The sequence below is a fragment of the Mus musculus genome, chromosome 19, assembly GCF_000001635.26.
Source record: "Mus musculus strain C57BL/6J chromosome 19, GRCm38.p6 C57BL/6J".
Taxonomy (NCBI): domain Eukaryota; kingdom Metazoa; phylum Chordata; class Mammalia; order Rodentia; family Muridae; genus Mus; species Mus musculus.
The window spans coordinates 43287129-43307565 of record NC_000085.6 but is presented as its reverse complement, the minus strand read 5'-3'; the positions used below and the strand labels follow the sequence as shown (position 1 = coordinate 43307565).

Here is a 20437-nt window from a genome sequence, read left to right as displayed (position 1 = left end):
ACAATGTCTTGAGATCACTTTTTATATTTGGGATCCTACCTATCTAGCATCATAAGGTCATCTACTGTGAATGGTCTGAGAATTTTATCTTACTTGTAGACTAACAGAGGAGAGCTTATCAGCATTTCTTGGCTACTTGCAGGAAATGTGAGATTCCTATGCCATAGAAAAATGATCTTATTTTTACAGCAAGCATAACTGACAAAATAATCATTGCTTTGCAGTAGGTTTCTGAGTCCCAATTCCCACATAGCAACAAGAACACTAGATGGTTATCTTAATGCATTTTGTACTACTATGACATCAGATAATTTGTAATGAATAAAAACTTGTTGGCTCACAGATGAAGGCTGAGAAGTTTATTATCAAAGTGTTCTTATATATTGAGGACCCTTTTCTCCTGTGATAACAGGATAGAAATCTTTACACAGTGGGAGGACAAAGAGAATACTCAAGGAAAACTAGAGAATATGAGGGAGAAAACCACTAAACCACTACTGTTGGAATTCATGGCTGTTTGAAATCATGAAGAAAGAATCCATGATGATTTATTTATTATGTATACAATGTTCCAAATGCATGTATGCCTACTGGCCAGAAGAGGGCACCAGATCTTATATATGGACACCATTTCTGTGTTTGCTGGAGATTGAACTCAGGACCTTTGGGAGAAAAGCCAGTGCTCTTAACCTCTCAGCCAGCCTCCAGCCCAAATTCATAACTCTTTTACTATTGCTTTATTTCATTGTGGCTCTGCATAAGAATAGTCAGTAATAATCATGTTACAGACTCAGTGTTGTTTCTATCAAAGAAATTAATTCATTATTTTAAAATTTAGCCTCAGGCAAGTTCTTAGGACACAGACAGAAGGCAATCAAATTCTTTGCAAAAGCTGGGCATGGTGGTGTACACCTTTAATCCCAGCACTCAGGAGACAGAGGCAGGCAGATTTCAGAGTTCGAGGCCAGCCTGGTCTGCAAAGTGAGTTCCAGGACAGCTAGGGCTATACAGAGAAACCCTGTCTCGAAAAAACAAACAAAAAAATTCTTTGCAAAAATATCATATGAGTAGGTTCTATAATGGTTTCAGTTGCTAATAGAGACCTCCTTTTCCTCTGAAACGTTATGAACCATGCCTTTATTGTCAGCATTACTGCTGTGTATCAGGATAGCCTGTTACGTTCTGCATATAGTATTCAACCACTCTTTAAGTCTAAAGTTGTTCACATCTTCCAAAAAAATATACAAGCAGGTTCCTCACAGCAACACCTCCACTGCTCTGTACCAGCTTCCTTATTAGTTACTTCTGTTGCTGTGGTAAGGTAGCTGAGGTACCTTAAAGAAGAAACGTTATTTTGGCTTACAGTTCAAGAGGGCTAGAGGCTGTAATGGTGGCAAGAGAAGGAAGCTGAAAAATATATTTGAAAAATTACATTGCAACTGCACAAAGGAAGCAGACAGCACATACTAGAAATGGGCAACGTTGTGAACTAGGAAAGCCTGACACCAGTGGCATACTTTCTTTATTGGTGTTCCATATCTTAAAATTCCATAACTTTTCTAAACAGCACCACTAACTGGGGATCATATTTTCAAATACATGACCCATGATGGGAATTTCTCATTCAAATCACGACACTCACTTTCCAACATCACAGTGACAATTAAAATTTAATATTAAAATGGCTAAGAGGTTCTTTGTTCCTTCTTGTTCAACTGATTATGATGTCTTTTGCAGTGCCACACACATACCTGGTCATCAGGGATGCTACTATTTTGGAAAAATTAGGTATTATTGGCTTAAGTAATCTCTTTTTGGACTTACATTATGTGTTCTCCATATTCTAGTATGATCAGTGGCACAATCAAGACAATGAACAGGAAGCGTATGATCAATGTAAAGCCCTTTCCCATCTTCCAGAAGACTGATATTAGATGGGGTAATGGTAGTAGTTAATACACTGCATAATTTACAGATATTTCATCTACCATGGAGGGAACTAGAATATACTGGAAACGTGGACTTGAAAGCATTATTCTTTTTCCCGTGGATGCTTCCATGTTTGTGCTGAGCATTAACTATCAAAAGTACAACAGCTTCCTGAAATTTTTCAATCATGATTTGTTTTAATCAATGGTCCACCCAGCCTGGGCAAGTTTATTCCAGACAGTTTGGGTGTCATAACAGAACTCATAATCATAAGTCATACTATCACTGCCACCCATAAGACTGGTGGACTGGAACATTCTTTAGTTGGAAGGCTTTTTATTACTTTCTTAAACTCTTTAGTTGTTATGGGTCTATTTATGCTGTTGATTTCTTTATGGTTTGACATTGGTAGTTTAGGTGAATCAAGACATGAACCATTTATTTTTTATTTCCTGGTTTAATGAAATATAGGTTTTTAAAATATTGTCTCATAATACTCTTTATTTCTTTGTATGTGTTGCAGTTTTCCATGTTCATCTCTTATTCTGTTAAGTGGGACCTCTCTTTCTTTTAGTTAGTTTGGTCTGTTAATCTTATTTGCCTTCTCAAATAATCAGCTCTTGAATACACTGATACCTTGTATTTTATTGTTATTGTTTCTATTCCATTATATTCTGCATTAATTTTTATTATTACTTGCTGTTTGCTAGATTTGTTTTTTCTTTAGTCTCTCAAATTCTTTCATTGAATCATTATTTATTTGTGCTTTTATCTGAGTTTTCTTAATGCAGGCACACTGTGCTATAAATTCCCCCTCCTAGAACTGTATTCTTCAGTGCCTAAGGAGTTTTGTTGTGTTGTTTTCTTTTTCATTTAGTTACAGGAATATTTTGATTTCTTCTTAGATTTCTTTATTCAGTAATGAGTTATTTAATCTTCATGAGTTTATACACTATCTAGTGGTTTGTTTGTGCACAATTTTGAGTTTTATTGCATAATAATCAGAATACATGGATTACTTCAGCTTTTCATTTGTTTATTTGGGTGGATATTCTACAGATACCAGCTTTATTTCATCTAAGATGTCATTTAATTCTGAGGTTTCTGTCCTTATTTTTTGTCTTGATGGCCCATCTATTAGAGAAATGTACTATTGAAATCACCTAATCACCTATTATTTTTGGTTTTGTGTTGATCTATGTTTTTTATTCTATTAGCATGTCTTTAATAATTTGAGTACACCTGAGTTTGGTGCTTGTATGTGTATTATTGTAATGTTTTCTTGATTAGTCGATACCATGATTAGTATGAAATACTCTATATCATCTGATTAGTTTTAGTTCAAAGTACATTTTTATCAGCATTAAAATGTCAAACCTGCTTGTTTCCTAATCTGATTTGTTTGGAATATTTTTTCCATTCTCTCATTTTAAGGTGGCTCCATCTCTAAAGAGTTCTTGTAGATAATAGGTAGATAGATTTTATTAATCAATTCAGCTAGCCTGTGCCTTTTGGTTAGATATTTGAGGCCATTTCTACTTAAAATTATTATTGAAAGGTGTGTGTAGATTATAGTCATTTTGTTTGTTTATTTAGCTGGTTTGTATTATTAGCTGTGCTTTGTATTTTATGTAATTATAGATTTGTCTGTTTTCTTTCTAGACTTTCTAGACTGTGCTTATTTCTATCTGCAGGCTGTTTGTATCATGGAAATTTTTTTCTCCCCTGATAGTGGATAGTTTTGCTGGTTATTATAATCTAGGTTGGCAGGCTTGGTCTTTTAGAACTTGGAGTGTGTTCCAAACTCGTATGCCTTTCAGAGTTTTCATTGAGAAATGAGGTGTTATTATGATTGGTTTTCCTTTGTATGTTACTTGTATTTTTTCTCTTATAGCTATAAATATTTTCTTTGTTTAGTATTTTAACTATGATATGCCTTAGTGTGTTTCTTTTCTGCTGTTGTCTAGTTGGAGTTCGGTATACTTCTTATATGTATACAGACACTTTTTTCCTTAGTTTGGGAAAGTTTTCTGTTATGATCTTGTTAGAGATCTGGTTTATTCCATTGATCTGAGATTCTTTTTCTTCATCTATGTATATAATTAAAATGCTTATTGTTTTCTTTTTTAAATTAAACTAATACAATTTATTTTAAAATATACAATTCAGTATTGACATTTTTAAGTCATCAAAATAATTTATAATAGCTAAATGCCTCATAAATAAACATGATGTCTTCTGAAGCTAAAAGTATTATGCACTCAACAAGTTTTTAAAATCTATTTGGATCATTAAATATGACAGAAGTAGAAAAAAATCTCTTATGAAATCCTCTATGAAAGGAAATTTTGACAGGTTTCAGATTAGATAGAAACTGTTCCATCTCCAAGGGAGAATACACAGTGTAACTGTGGCTTCATAGAATGAATTGGGTAGTGTTCCTTCTGTTTCTATTTTGTGGAATAGTTTGAAGAGTATTGGTATCAGACCTTCTTTAAAGGTCTGATAGAACTAAACCCATCTGGTCCTGGGCTTTTTTTTTTTTTTTTTTTTTTTTTTTTGGTTGGGAGACTTTTAATGACTGCTTTTATTTCTTTAGGGATTATGTGATGGTTTAGATGGTTTATCTGATCCTGATTTAAGTTAGATATTTGGTATCTGTCTAGAAAATTGTCCATTTCATCCAGATTTTTCAGTTTTGTTGAATATAGGCTTTTGTAGTAGGATCTGATGATTTTTGAATTTCCTCAGTTTCTGTTGTTATATTTTCCTTTTCCTTTCTGATTTTGTTAATTTGGATACTGTCTTTGTGCCCTCTGGTTAGTCTGACTAAGGGTTCATCTATCTTATTGATGTTCTCAAAGAATCAGCTCCTTGTTTTGTTGATTCTTTGTATAGTTCTTTTTGTTTCTACTTGGTTGATTTTAGCCCTCAGTTTGATTTTTTTCTGCCATTCACTCCTCTTGGGTGTATTTGTTTAGAGCTTTCAAGTATGCTGTTAAGTTGCTATTGTATCCTCTTCCAGTTTACTTTTGGAGGCACTCAGAGCTGAGTTTTCCTCTTAGCACTGCTCTCATTGTGTCCCATATGTTTGGGTATATTGTGCCTTCATTTTCATTAACTTCTAAAAAATCTTTACTTTATTTCTTCCTTGACCAAGTTATCATTGAGTAGGGTCTTGTTCAGCTTCTATGTGTATGTGGGCTTTCTGTTGCTTTTGTTGCTGTTGAATACCAGCCCTAATCTGTAGTGATCTGATAGAATGGATGTGATTGTTTCAATCTTCTTGTATCTGTTTTGTGACCAATTATATGGTCAATTTTGGAGATGGTACCATGAGGTGCTGAGATGTTCTATAGATATCTGTTAAATGCATTTGGTTCATAACTTCTGTTAGTTTCACTGTGTCTCTGTTTAGTTTGTGTTTCCATAATCTGTTCATTGATGAGAGTAGGGTTGAATTATTTCACTTTTCTTGTGTGAGGTGCAATGTGTGCTTTGCACTTTAGTAAAGTTTATTTTATGAATGTGGGTGTCCTTGCATTTGGAGCATAGGTGTTCAGAATTGAGAGTTCTTCTTGGTAGATTTTTTCTTTGATGAGTATGAAGTGTCCTTCCTTATCCTTTTTGATAGCTTTTGGTTGAAAGTTGATTTTATACAATATCAGAATGGCTACTCCAGCTGTTTCTTGGGATCGTTTGTTTGGAAAATTGTTTCCCAGCCCTTTACTCTGAGTAAATTGTTTCCCAGCCCTTTACTCTGTCTTTGACACTGAGGTGTGTTTTTTTGTATGCAGCATAATGCTGGGCCCTGTTTATGAATCCAGTCTGTTTGTCTATGTCTTTTTATTGGGGAATTGGATCCACTGATATTAAGAGATATTAAGGATTAGTGATTGTTGCTTCCTGTTATTTTTGATGTTATTTTGATGTTTGTGTGGCTCTCTTCTTTTGAATTTGTTGAAAGAAGATTACTTTCTTGCTTTTTCTAGAATATAGTATCCCTCCTTGTGTTGGTGTTTCCCATCTATTATCCTTTGTAGGGATGGATTTATGGAAAGATATTGTACAAATTTGGTTTTGTCATGGAATATCTTGGTTTCTCTATCTATGGTAATTGAAAAATTTCCTGGGTATAGTAGCCTAGGCTGGCATTTATGTTCTCTTAGGGTCTGTATGAGATATGCTCAGAATCTTCTAGCTTTCATAGTCTCTGGTGAGAAATCTAGTAGGTCTGCCTATATATGTTACTTTACCTTTTTCCCATACTGCTTTTGATTTTTTTCTTTCTTCTTTTCTTTCTCTCTCTCTTTCTTTCTTTCTTTCTTTCTTTCTTTCTTTCTTTCTTTCTTTCTTTCTTTCTTCCTTCCTTCCTTCCTTCCTTCCTTCCCCTCTCTCTCTCTCTCTCTCTCTCTCTCTCTCTCTCTCTCTCTCTCTTTCTTGTGCATTTGGTGTTGACTATTATGTGACAGGAGGAATTTCTTTTCTGGTCTAGTCTATTTGGAGTTCTTCAGGCTTCCTGAATGTTTATGTGCATCTCTCTCTTTAGATTAGGGAAGTTTTCTTCAATAATTTTGTTGAAGATATATACTGACCCTTTAATTTGGGACTCTTCACTCTCCTCTATACCTATTATCTGTAGGTTTGGTCTTCTCATTGTGTCCTGGATTTCCTGTGTGTTTTGAGTTAGGAGCTTTTTACATTTTGCATTTTCTCTGACTGTTCTGTCAATGTTTTCTATGGTATCTTCTGCACCTGAGATTCTCTTTTTTATCTTTTGTATTGTGTTGGTGATGCTTGCATCTATGACTCCTGATCTCTTTTTCTATGTCCAGGGTTGTCTCCCTTTGTGATTTCTATTTTTTTCTACTTCCATTTTTAGATCCTGGAATATATTTTTCAGTTCCTTCACCTGTTTGGTTGTGTTTTCCTGTAATTCTTTAAGGGACTTTTTTTTTCTTTAAGGGCTTCTACCTGCTTGCCTATGTTCTCCTGTATTTCTTTAAGGGATTTATGTCCTTCTTAAAGTCCTTTATCATCATCATGCCATGTGATTTTAAATCAGAGTCTTGCTTTTCTGGTGTGTTGGGTTATCCAGGGCTCGCTGTTGTGGGAGAACTGTTTTTTAATGATTCCAAGTAGCCTTGGTTTCTGTTGCTTAGGTTCTTGCCCTTGCCTCTCACTATCTGGTTATCTCTAGTGTTAGCTGGTCTTGCTGTCTCTGACTGTGGCTTGTCCCTCTTGCAAGCCTGTGTGCCAGTACTCCTGGGATACCAGTTCTCTCCGGGAGGAGTTTGGGTATGGAGAGCTGTGGCACAGGGTCAGTCCTGGGGTGCAGACAGGAACCAGAAGGATCCTGTCCCTGGCTGTTCTTTGGTTCCTCTGTCCTGATGGCTCTGAACAGGTTCCTCTTGGGCCAGGAATGTGAGCATAACTGGTGGTCTTATACCCAATGGGAGAGGATGGGAGAGGATGGATGGGAGAGGATGGGAGAGGATGGATGGGAGAGGATGGGAGAGGATGGGAGAGGATGGGAGAGGATGGGAGAGGATGGGAGAGGATGGATGGGAGAGGATGGGAGAGGATGGATGGGAGAGGATGGGAGAGGATGGGAGAGGACATTCTTAGTTCAAAGTTGACTATTAAACAAATCAGAATTGAAGGTCACAGATATGGCCTCTCTGTAGGTTCAGAGATAGTCATAGTCAGAGAGGGATGTGGGGGATATGGAAGGGGCATAGGACGGGGAGAAGAACTTACTGGCAAGGAGGGCTCACAAGCAAAGAGGATGCTCAGGCCCCAAGTCTGGAATCAGGCTTGTGGGTTTGCATTGTAATGCAATTCTCTCCATTTCTTTCTTATAAAAAAAATTTGTGCAGTGTGTTTCGATCATATTCTATGTCTTCCTCCAACTCTTCCCAGATCTTTCTCACCCCTCTGTCTACTCAGTTTTATTCTCTGTCTCACATACAAAAACAAATGAAAATCAAAATAAATTAAAACTGAATAAGACAAAGTGTACTAGGTAAGAATGTTTTCTTCCTTATCTCCCATTCAGCATCATTAAAGTCCTAGCTAGTGCACAAAGCAGGAAGAAGAACTAAAAAGCACATATATTGGAATTGTAAACATTAATATTTCTGTACCTGCAGGTACCATGATAATTAAATGAAAAAAATCCCAAGGAATCTTTTAAAACATTTCTAGAACTAATGAACTTTCTTAGACTGCAGATTACAAATTCAGTATTCAAAGTGAAGTTTATATTTTCATGGAGAATTATAATGAATATTATAATTTTCTAAGTATATTATTTAACATCAAAGAGTTTAATGGTGTGTAGCAAAATATATAGAGTACACTTATCCCGAAGCATATAAGACAATGGTGAGAGAAATAAAATGAATGGAGAGAAACTCAAAATTAAGACATCATTTCTCCATAGTGTGATCTATAGATAAATTTCACTTAAATCTGCATTACAGAAAGAAAGCTTTTTTGTAAATATTTGTATTTGTATGTGGATCAGAACATATATTACAAGTGGTAATTCATTAACATTGTCCTCAAATACTGGTAGTCTTTCTTCTATGTGACCAAGTTGAGACATCCATGTAATCATATGATAAAGGTGACACTTCTAAATATTTTTTTTTGAGACAGGGTCTTAGTAGTAGCTCAGGCTGATGTTAAACTCAAAATTCCCCTGCTTCAGTCTCTTGATTGTTAAGATTTGAGATGAGCAGCATCATGAGAGAAATGAGAACAAAATGAGAACAAAAATTGGAACCAGAGAGTGGGCTATTGCTATGACAGGCCTGACCATATTTTGGAAGATTGTGGAAGTGTTTTAAACTTTGAGCTGTAGAAGTCATTGGGTGTTCAAAGCTTCAGGGGTTATTCTGTAGGAACTTGTAAGATTGTTGACAGAAATGTAGATGATGGAGGCCTAGCTTGTGAAATTACAGAGGGAAGCAAAGACTCAATCAGGGCCATTTGTGTGAAGTATTTGAATTAAGAATCTGTGGTCCTGGCCAACTGGGAATTAAAAGCAAATCGTCTGTGATTAACAAAAGATCATTACCACTGAAGTGAAATCATTGCTTTACTGGGTAATTAGATGAGATTAAAAAATCAGCTAAGATTAAGACTAACAACCATTATTGAGGTATAATCTGGGAAGTCTTTACTCAAGGTCAGCACATAGAAGCTTCAGCCCAGAGTGGGTCAAGATTACATCTCAAGATGGTATGTGAACTAGATAATATGTCTTCCACATGGTACTGGTTTTGGAAACATGAAAGCTGTAGGATTAAAAGCGTCATGGAGAACAGTTGGAGCTTAACACTGTGGGATGCTAGGAGGTATCATTGGTGCAGGTGTACACACATTTGGAGTAGATAATCCAGCATAATGGAGATGCCAATACTATGGGATAACTATCAAGGATTGAAGCAGGTGTGGGTAGAGCCAGCCAAAGTCTACCAGACAAGCTGTGTAAGCTACAGGTGGCAGCGAAGTGAGGGTACCCAAGTTCTTTGGAGTCCAGAATATCATGAGGGAGTGACAGGCATTGGACATTGAGTTCTTATACCATTGAAGTTTGGTTTTATTGTTTTTGCACTCCCTTTTATCTTGCTGTAAGAAAATATTTTATTCACTTTGGATTTTGCAGGAGCCCATAGCTGAGAGATTTTGGATTTTAAAGAGACACTGGGTTTTAGAAGAGAACTTAGATTTTTAAAGTGTTGAAAAATTTAAAGATGATGGGACTTTAAAGTTATGCTTTGTATACTTGAAGGGGGAGATTATGGTTTAATGATGATATATGTTTGTGTGTTTAGTCAACAAGAGGCCACTTCTGCTTGTTGGTTCTTGTTGGCTTTACATAAGCACAAACTACAAATCTGTGGAGAGGGAATTTCAGTTGAGGAATTGTCTTTATCAGATTGGCCTGTGGATATGCTTGAATGTAATTTTTTCAGATTTATTTATTTTATGTATATGAGTACACTGTAGCTGTACAGATGGTTGTGAACCTTCATGTGGTTGTTGGGAATTGAATTTAGGACCTCTGCTCTCTCTGGTCGGCCCATTTGCTTACGCCCAAAGATTTATTTATTATTATAAATAAGTACACTGTAGTTGTCTTCAGACACACCAGAAGAGGGCGTCAGATCTCACGGTGGTTGTGAGCCACCATGTGGTTGCTGGGATTTGAACTCATGACCTTCGGAAGAACAGTCAGTGTTCTTTCCTGCTGAGCCATCTCGTCAGCCCCCAGGTGTCATTTTTTTTTAATTGACATGGGAGGAGGGTTCAGTCCATTGTGGCTAGTGACAACACTGGGCAGATGGTCTTGGGTTGTATAAGAAAGAAAGCAGCAAGCCATGGACAGAAAGCCAGTAAACAGCTTACATGTATGGTTCCTGCCTCTACCTGAGTTCCTGGCCTGACTTTCCTCAAGGATGGACTGTGATCAAGATGTGTAAGCCAAATAAACCCTTTCCTCCCCAAGTTGATGTTGGTCAATTTTTTATTATAGCAACAGAAATCTAAGTATGACAGACACCCATACTCAGTAACCCAGGCTGTTCGTAAATGCAGGATCCTCCTGCTTCAATGTATTAGGATTATAAAAGCCAGGCAGCACCTTGCCTGGCTTCAACTGATTGAGAGAGTTATTGTGTTGAACCTTTCTTTTGTAAGTCATCCTTACCCCCAGGATTCTATTTCTCTATTGAGTTTTCTATTTTTCTCTCTCATTGTCTTCCTCTTTTATATTAAGCTGTTTTTCTCAAAGGTCATTGATCCTTCTTGAAAACCAGTTCTTTGGATCTTTATCAATTCTTTTATTGATATTGATATCTTTTGAAGCAGTTAATAGAAAGTTATGGATTTTTGGTGGAATCATATTGCTCTTTCATATTTCATGTGCTTTTATGTTGGGAATTGTACACCTGTTGATACTGATGTCATTAACTTTGAATTGTAGGTCTTCTTATGGCATGGCCTTCTCTTGATCTTCTTTTTTTTAAACTGGTATAGTATTGAGCTTAATTGGTGTGTGTGTGTGTGTGTGTGTGAGAGAGAGAGAGAGAGAGAGAGAGAGAGAGAGAGAGAGAGAGAGAGACAGAGAGAGAGAGAGAGAGAGAGAGAGAGAGAGAGAAAGAGAGAGAGAAAGGGGGTAGGTATGTGTGCCAGAGTCAATGTGGTTTAAGATTGTCTTGAACTTGCTATATAGGTGAGGCTGGCTTAATCTTCCTGTCTTTACCTGTTGGAATTATGGGTGTGTGTTACCACACTCAGCTGTGTTGAGCTTAATTCTAATTAAACCATGTATTGTAGTTTTCCTGTGACTTCTGTGACATATTTTGTAGGTTCTGATTGTATGCTTAATTTTGGAACCTAAGTTACCTACTTTGCAGGGCTCCGGTAAATGTGGTCTGCCTGATAGCTATTTTATAAAGAGAAAAGTACATATGGTATGTCTTTTTTATAGTTACTCCTTTGAACGTCTTATCACTGTGGATTTTGAATACAACAGTAGTGACCTGTGCCACTGTCTTTTGCATTTGGGGCAACTGCTCCAGTTGTGTCATTTCCCCCTGTTTTTGCTCTAGAGGTTAATATTCAGTACTCTATAGTTTGTCCCTCCTTGGAGCAGGGGTTTCAGCTGTAGGCTTTTGTCTCTCATTTCTTTACGTTAAAGTGTCCACTTAAGTTTTAAACAGTACAGGTGCATACCTTTGATTTAATTAATTCTCTGTAAATAAGTCTCATAAAGTATGACATTTACCATTTATGTTAGTTAATTTTACTGTCAGTTTTTATAAATTGGTGCAAATATATTTAGTCATAAATGATACATTATTTCCAACAAGCTCTTGTTTTACCTAAGAACTAAAATGGATTGTTTTCAAATGTGGATAGTATGTGTGATCAGATGCATTGTGTTCAGTTTCTATTTATAGACGGGATATTCTTTGGGGGGTGTCTAATAAATGCTTGCTTATCCAGAACAATAGTCCATCCTTCATGCCATATTCTGTCTTGTATGTTCTGGTAGTTGGTTTTTTGTTTGTTTGTTTGTTTGTTTGTTTTCCGAGACAGGGTTTCTCTGTATAGCTCTGACTGTTCTGGAACTCACTTTGTAGACCAGGCTGGCCTCGAACTCAGAAATCCACCTGCCTCTGCTTCCCAAGTGCTGGGATTAAAGGCGTGTGCCACCACTGCCTTGCTCTTGTAGTTGCTTTTGAGCACTGCTTAAAGAGCCGACTCTTTCCTATAGGTATCCTTAATATGGACATATCACCACATTTGAAACTATTAATGTCAGCAGTACCAGAGACTTTTCTTAGTTATTTCCCATAAAAATCATTTTATTAGCTGTGAAAAACTTGCAAGTTTCTAGAATTGCTATTTAGATCAATAGTATCATTTATTCCTACTAGAATCAGCTAAATTATATTTTAATTGACAAAAAGGAGCAAGTAGCTTCCATACACTGTGCTATATAGAATGTGTTTCAAATGGTGGGAAGTATTCTCTATGAAAGTTTATATGTGAAGAAGAAAGTTTTCTGGAGGGTATATTTGCTTTTAGTACAAAACACACTGGGGTACAAAAGGCAACCTGCCATTAATGAACAGCAGGTGAGAGACGCTAGCTTTCTTTCTTACTTCGAAGACTGACATCTTTCTGGATTGAAAAAAACGATTTTCTGGTCAGACTGAAACTATTTTCCCAGCAATACATGAAATATAGCAGGAGAGTCCCTGATCAGGTAACCATGGAATGGCTGAATGGTCTGGCAGGAAAATAAATTGAAAATAAGCCAAATATTTAGAATATTTATCCCTGGTCCTAAGGCATAAGTAGAAGAAGTTAATTTCGTAGTTCCTAGTATTCAGAGTTGTTTTATTATTCCTTCTGGAGAATGGCAAATGATATTTGGAAAAGGATTCAGACGGTAAATAAGTGAAAGTAAATAACTCACGTGGAGGTGAGTTAAGAAGGAACATGCAAACGTGGAACTTCTTATCACTGTGAGAGACGGAAGGGACAGAAATTGCCAAAGAATTAGGGAATAAAAAGAAAATTACGGGGTTTGGTATGGAACTAAAGGACCTTCAGGGTTATTATTTCTCTATCTTATAAATTTGAAAAAAAAGTTGGTAATTTATAAATTCTGTCATGCTGGATAAAACAAAAAACGTATGTAAATGTACATTCTGTTTTGTTTTTACTGCCTGTTTTCTTTCTTTTGTAGACATTGTCCGGAGTGATGTTGCCTTGGACAAGCAGAAAGGCTGTAAGATTGCCCAGCACCCTGATGTCATGCTGGAGCTCCAGAGAGAGAAGGCATCGCAGATGCATCTGGTTCTTCTGAAGGAGCAATACTCCAATACTTACAGTAACCTCATATTAACAGGTAATAGGATTTTGGGCATTCTTCTATATTGATGACCTCTGTCAGTTGGCAGGCGAGTGCTTGGGACCTGCTAGTGTGGCATCCAGATGAGCCCACATCTGCCTGTCTTTACACGACTTACTCTACTGCATTTTTAATTGTAATGGCTCTTCTCTTCCTTTAACAAATATTTCTTGCAGTCTGCAGATGTTTTTAGTTCAAAGTTATGGATGATTATCTGTGTTTTTTTTTTTTTAATTTTCAAATGACAGAACCAGTGAGAACTTAATGAAGTCTTATGAAAATACAGCTTTCTAAATGTGTGCCAATAGATTTGAGAGGATTACTAAATTTGGTGTCTTTTTAAGAAGTAGCTATTTTCTTCTTTCTGCTTATGCCCTTTCTCTGAACTCGGTAAATATAAAAATGAAATGTAAAAGAGATAATGATCTTCAGGCAGAACTGAGAATATTCTATTCCTGATAGTGTTTGAAATATCTGGGGGATTTGATTTTCTTTTTAAGCATAAAGAGGTTTAGAGCTTAGCTGTGCTTGCCCACCATCCTTAATTCAGAAGTAAATAGTGTCAGAGCTGCAAGGGAAAACAACATTTTGCAAGAGTACCTGGAAACTTTTCTGGTAAGAACATGCAAGTTGCACATGTTGTTAGGCTTTGTAAAGAGTTTCACAGTGAACTCTAACATGAACATCCTTTAGGGTAAGATGCACTAAGAACACCTCAGTTACCTTCACTTTCTTGGAACCATCTAAGACTTGATTATTGATTTGAATGAACCTTTGATAAGTCAAACTGTGTGCTTTCTTTTGTTTGTGAATGGTTAAGAATGAAAAAAGATGGAGCATCTGACAGTCTATGAACATCTCAAATTTATTTTTGTGGACTCTAAGTTAGGAAAATTTTACCCCCCCTTTTTTTTATAGGCTGCCTGGCATTTCACCAGGAATTGTTGAGTGGCAACCAAATTGTTTTGCTTTTGAAAAAGTGCAAGACTCCTCCAGCTTTTCTTCTTGTACCTGGTAGAAACCAGCAGTGTGAGATGAAAGCCAGATTTAGATGTTGCTTTGGTGAGCAGAGAAGATTGTGGGTTTCATAAGTGCACGCGCTGGCTTTTGCTCTTTGATAGGTCATTACTGAGGGAAAACTTAAAAAATGATTTATGGCCAATGCATGCAGTGCCTTAAATTGGTTATTGAGACTGAGTTTTAGTTTTGATATTTGATAAGAACATAGATTTTTCTCTAGGTTTTTTTTCAGCTTACCCCAAAGTGTGCGCATGTATACATATTTATATCTTTTTTCTAATTTAGTGATTAAAAATGAAATATTTTATTTTCTCTTTAATATTTTTAGGATTGTATTAGTAGGGTCATACCCTGTGTCCTTTACTATGGCATACAATAGACTTTAGGGTAATTCTAACCCTAAACTGTAGACCCAGAGTGTGGCTCAAAGGCATATTATCTTTAAAAACACAGTGTTCTAGTGAGTCCAGTGGAATCTTTCTAATTCTCAGTAACATAATCCCTTTGGATGTTTATTCACAGTTCAAACTGTTGGAATCAACATTGTCAACTTTTACCCTGACAACTTGCTTACTTTCCACTAAACAAACTTACCCTAGAGAAGAGCCTCTTTCCTGCTCTCCCTTCTCCCAAGCTGCTTCAAAGCGTCCTCAGGCATTTCCACATTTTTCACTCCTGTGCCTTTGTCCCAAGGTGGTACCTTGTAGCAGACAGAGTATTTGGTGTAGCCCTGGTTTGTTTACGTGAAAGTTCAGAAGGTTTTGGCTCCAGGTGTTGGGAAGAGATGGAGTCATTTCAATTTAGTACTGATGGTGAAACTATTTTAATGTCCTTTAACTCACTCTTTGATTTTACACAGTGTGGCTTTCTAATTGTTATGAAGTTTAATCCTTGATTTCTTGTATAAATCCTGAGAACATGGTCTCCAGACAGCTAAACATAATATTTAAACGTAACTAAACTAAGTTTTGTAAATATTTCCCTTTTCGGTGATGAATGTATATTGGTAAGGAGGGTGAAGTTGAAGGGGCAGAGACCTCTCAAATGAATTGACTTTTCTTTACCAACATATTCAGAACACCTACTTGGTGTTCCTGCTTGGTGATAGTCTACTTATGTTTTCAATAGTTCCTACATAGTGTATTTTGCAATGAAAGAACTTAGAAAACTGGGCCACTAAAATCTCAGGAAAAGTTAAGTTTTCAGAATTTCCCTACCTTTCCATATTATTTAGACTTTCCTAGTTTGAGTGTATGGTATTTGCCTTGTGGTAAGTTAGCGGTATATATAGCAGTATGTTTGAAAGGCATGTATTCCAAATCACAAGCAGATCCTCATCTGCAGCTATTCTCCCTTGAGCTGACGTGAGTGTTAGCCTTGGTCGAGGTGAGAAGTGCCACTTACTAGCATATGTTTCAGCTGATGGTACCTTTTCATTAGCTGCTCCTCAGAGGAGGGAAAAGGATAATTTATCTTTGACTGTATTCTAATCACTTACAAAAAAAAGACCTTTCTGCTGTATTGATGGTTAATGGTTATTAATGGAAGCTAATACAGAAGAACCAACTTTAATGCATTGTATTTCTCTCTACATCATATTTAAAATATATTTATCAATGCTATTTTCCATTTCTTTGTTTAATCTATTTATCTATTTAACTGTTTAGTATGTATGTGGGTCAGAGGACAACCTTTGAGAGTTGGTTCTTTCCTTCCTCTTGTGTGTCTCTGGGATTGAACTCAGGCCATTGGGCTTGGTAGCAAGTGTCTTTACCCATTGAGCCATACTGCCAACCCTTTTCCCATGCTGTCTCAGTGTTCTCATGGGAATGATTTGCATGGTATTGCAAATGCTACCTGCTTTTCCTAGCCTGGAGGGGTTTTGAAATGAACACTTAATGTTATTGGACGGGACTAGAGCCTTTCCAATAGTGATAAAATAGAACTGTTTTAAATGGTGATGAGTTGTGTCTTAGAGTTTTCATTCATTGCCGATGTGGAGATATAGAATTATACTCAAGTCAAGTCTCTTCAGCATGAGAGTTGTCGTCGTACAAATTACAGAAGAAGCGACAAATAGGAAGAATGAAATAGGGAACTTTTAAGAGAAAACCAGGATCAAGTCTTAACATTTCTTGTGCTTTTGTGATTTTTAGTATAGTAGTACTATATAAACTTGTTGACATGTTCTATTATAGACATTGTGAATTAATCTGAAGACTGTTTTTTAAGGAATGCTATTAACATGTCTTTACAAAGGGTTTCCTCTTCCCCTCTGCCTCTTTCCCTCTTACAGGTATAAAAAGAATATTTGTGATGGATTTTTGTAATCATATGAAAAAAAAACAGATAAATCCAGTTGAACAAATACTTGAATTTCACTTAGAACATAAGCGCCTGGAAGTCAAGGAGTGTATTTGTGTAGCATTTGGAATAACACATAGAACACAGTGAATGATGTTGTAACGAGGCCAAATTTTTAAAATTACTTATAGTCTGATGTCATTTAATCACTTCTCTGCATTTGGACAGCATAAAACATATAGCCATTAAGATAGATGTATACTAAATACACTTCAATATTTCTTTATGAGGATTTTTTTCTCATGTATTGGCTGCCAGTTTTAGTTTTGTGTCTTAGTCTTTATCAGACTCTGAATTAGAGTAGGGATTTTTGTGGTTGGGTTTGTGCTACTGTAGTAAATGGATAGAGTAAAAGATTCTATTTCTTTGCCGTGGCCCATTTTGTGGGCATGAACTGAGCAAAAGGGCTCTCATTAGTAGAACAAGACAGTAGCCACATGCCATAATGTCCAGGTGCCTGTTATTAGGTAAGTGTAAGACTACTGTAGCCCACTAAACACAAAATTATCTTTGATTTGAGTTCCTTTGTAGCACCTTCTTGATAATCTAAATCTAAAGAGACCGCCCTGGTTTTACTGTTATTGACCTATTGTTTGTGTCATTAACTTGACAATTCTGTGTAAGTTTAAAATAACTTCTGGCAGTGTTTATTCATTTCAGTTACAGATCAAAATTAATTTTGCTACTGGTTTAAAGGAACTGATTTATATTGTCTAAATAATTCCAGTGGATTCTCAGCACAGTGACTCTAGTTAACTATCATTTCACAGGTTTCAGAGATCCCTAGTGGGCTCATCTGTCTGGTGTTATTTTCTTTCCTTATATGAATATGCTATAGTGTATTTGCATAAGCGACATCATTGAGTGCTCCTTTACTTTCTTCTTCTCTCCTCTGAATGTTTGAAGCAGCCTCATCTCGCTCCTTTGCTAAGTTCTCTTAGCTCATTCAAAACCATCATTTATAGCTCCTTTGTACAGTAGTACCACATTTTATATTTACATAAAGGGACAAGGAAATACCTCTTTTGATGACGTTTTGTTTTGTAGGGTAAAAAGGACATTTGTTTATCAGTATGAATCTGAGTGGTTCTGATTCAAGGATGAGCATAATGAGTTCCTAGATAGCAGGGGTTTTAATATCAGTTCTCCTCCCTCTATGGCATTTATCACAAACTTTATCAAAGAAGATGAGATAATGTTTAAATATTACAATGAAAAGTTATTAGCAGTGTTTGACATATTTATTTGCAAATTTGTTAACATAGAAGAAAGTGTCTTTCTTATTCTAAAAATTCTTACGCATGGCTAGAGATTATGTCACATGAATATATATATACCTATATATTTAAATATAAAAATTTAATTAAAAAATTCAAATTTGTTCCACTGTATTTGAATTTTCCAGAACCTTAATAGGATAGTCACATATATAACTCTTTTTCTATATAAACTGTTATATATATAGTATATATATATATATATATGTATATATATATATATATATATATAGTATATATATACACAATACATATGTGTGTATATATACATATAAAATTATGTATTATTTATGTACATGTATAAAATATAAAAGTATACTTTTGTTTGTTAGATATATTATACACATTCATAGGGAATAAGTTATTAAGGGAATTTTCTCACATGATTATAGAGGCAAAGGAATGCCATGACAGGCTGACTCCAAGTTCAAGGCTCTGGGACAGTGGTAATGTGTTTTAGTTTAATGCTGAAACCTTAGAACTAAGGTAGTCAAATATGTAATTCTCAGTTTGAAGATGAGAAGAGGGGAGGGTGGAAAAAGAGAAGGAGGAGCAAAGAGACAAGAAAGGGAGATGGGGAGAGAAAGGAGGAAGAAGAAGGCAGATGGGGAGGGAGAGGACGGTGAAGAAGAGAAGAGAAAGGGAGAATGAACTGCTTTTTCTCGGCTCCTTTTGTTCTGTGTAGGTCTCCAGCCAATCCGATGGCACATGCCCATGTTCTGTCCATGCAGATCTACCTCATTCACAGTGGTCAGACTTAGGTTCCAGCCTCTCAGAAATGTTGCTATAGACATACCCAGAATTAGTGCTTCCCTATTTTCCTAGGTGTTTAGTAGCTAATATTTTCTTAGGTATTTATACTAACTAGTCAAGTTAGAATCTGAAATGAACAACTACACCCTTCATCTAGTAACATACTTAAGTAAATGACTAGTAAAACCTCTGTTATCCTCTCTCTATATACACTCTAAGTGGTAAGTGTTATAACCATTGAAGCACACTTGATGGGAATTTGTGTTTTGGAAGTAAAGTGTGCATTTATCCACCCTCTCCTAATTCCTAATGATGAGTTGAGTTTCAGAATAAATATATGAAATTAGAGTGCATTTAAAAATATTTTCAGGAACTTTATCCAAGACAGAGATTCTCAGGTTTGAGAGAGTAAAGATTTCTTTGTTAAGAATCAAGTAATAGTCCAGAAAATCAAATCGCCCCATTAAAAAATGGGGCTCAGAGCTAAACAAAGAATTCTCACCTGAGGAATACTGAATGGCTGAGAAGCACCTGAAAAAATGTTCAGCATCCTTAATCATCAGGGAAATGCAAATCAAAACAACCCTGAGATTCCACCTCACACCAGTCAGAATGGCTAAGATCAAAAATTCAGGTGACAGCAGATGCTGGCGAAGATGTGGAGAAAGAGGAACACTCCTCCATTGTTGGTGGGATTGCAAGCTTGTACAACCACTCTGGAAATCAGTCTGATGGTTCCTCAGAAAATTGGACATAGTAGTACCGGAGGATCCCGCAATACCTCTTCTGGGCATATATCCAGAAGATGTTCCAACCGGTAAGAAGGACACATGCTCCACTATGTTCATAACAGCCTTATTTATAATAGCCAGAAGCTGGAAAGAACCCAGATGCCCCTCAACAGAGGAATGGATACAGAAAATGTGGTGCATTTACACAATGGAGTAGTACTCAGCTATTAAAAAGAATTTATGAAATTCCTAGCCAAATGGATGGACCGGGAGGGCATCATCCTGAGTGAGGTAACCCAGTCACAAAAGAACTCAAATAATATGTACTCACTGATAAGTGGATATTAGCCCAGAAACTTAGGATACCTAAGATAAAAGATACAATTTGCAAAACACATGAAACTCAAGAAGAACAAAGACCAAAGTGTGGACACTTTGCTCCTTTCTTAGAATTGGGAACAAAACACCCATGGAAGGAGTTACAGAGACAAAGTTTGGAGCTGAAACGAAAGGATGGACCATCTAGAGACTGCCATACCCGGGGATCCATCCCATAATCAGCCTCCAAATGCTGACACCATTGCATACACTAGCAAGAGTTGCTGAAAGGACCCTGATATAGCTGTGTCTCTTGTGAGACTATGCCGGGGCCTAGCAAACACAGAAGTGGATGCTCACAGTCATCTATTGGATGGATCACAGGGCCCTCAATGGAGGAGCAAGAGAAAGTACCCAAGGAGCTGAAGGAGTCTGCAATCCTATAGGTGGAACAAAAATATGAACTAACCAGTACCCCCCGGAGCTCATGTCTCTAGCTGCATATGTATCAGAAGATGGCCTAGTCAGCCATCAGTGGAAAGAGAGGCCCATTGGTCTTGCAAACTTTATATGCCTCAGTACAGAGGAATGCCAGGGCCAAGAAGTGG

The 20437-nt window shown here is 36.6% G+C and overlaps 1 protein-coding gene across 5 annotated transcripts in view; it reads left to right on the top strand.

Moving 5' to 3' along the window:
* Window positions 1-20437, top strand: part of Hpse2 (heparanase 2) — a 601936-nt gene that overhangs the window by 80911 nt on the left and 500588 nt on the right. For all 5 annotated transcript variants that reach the window (XM_006527214.4, XM_011247295.1, NM_001081257.2 and 2 more), the window contains one exon: window positions 13202-13363. In XM_006527214.4, coding sequence (XP_006527277.1) covers window positions 13202-13363 — 162 coding nt within the window. The remainder of the gene's footprint in view (window positions 1-13201; window positions 13364-20437) is intronic.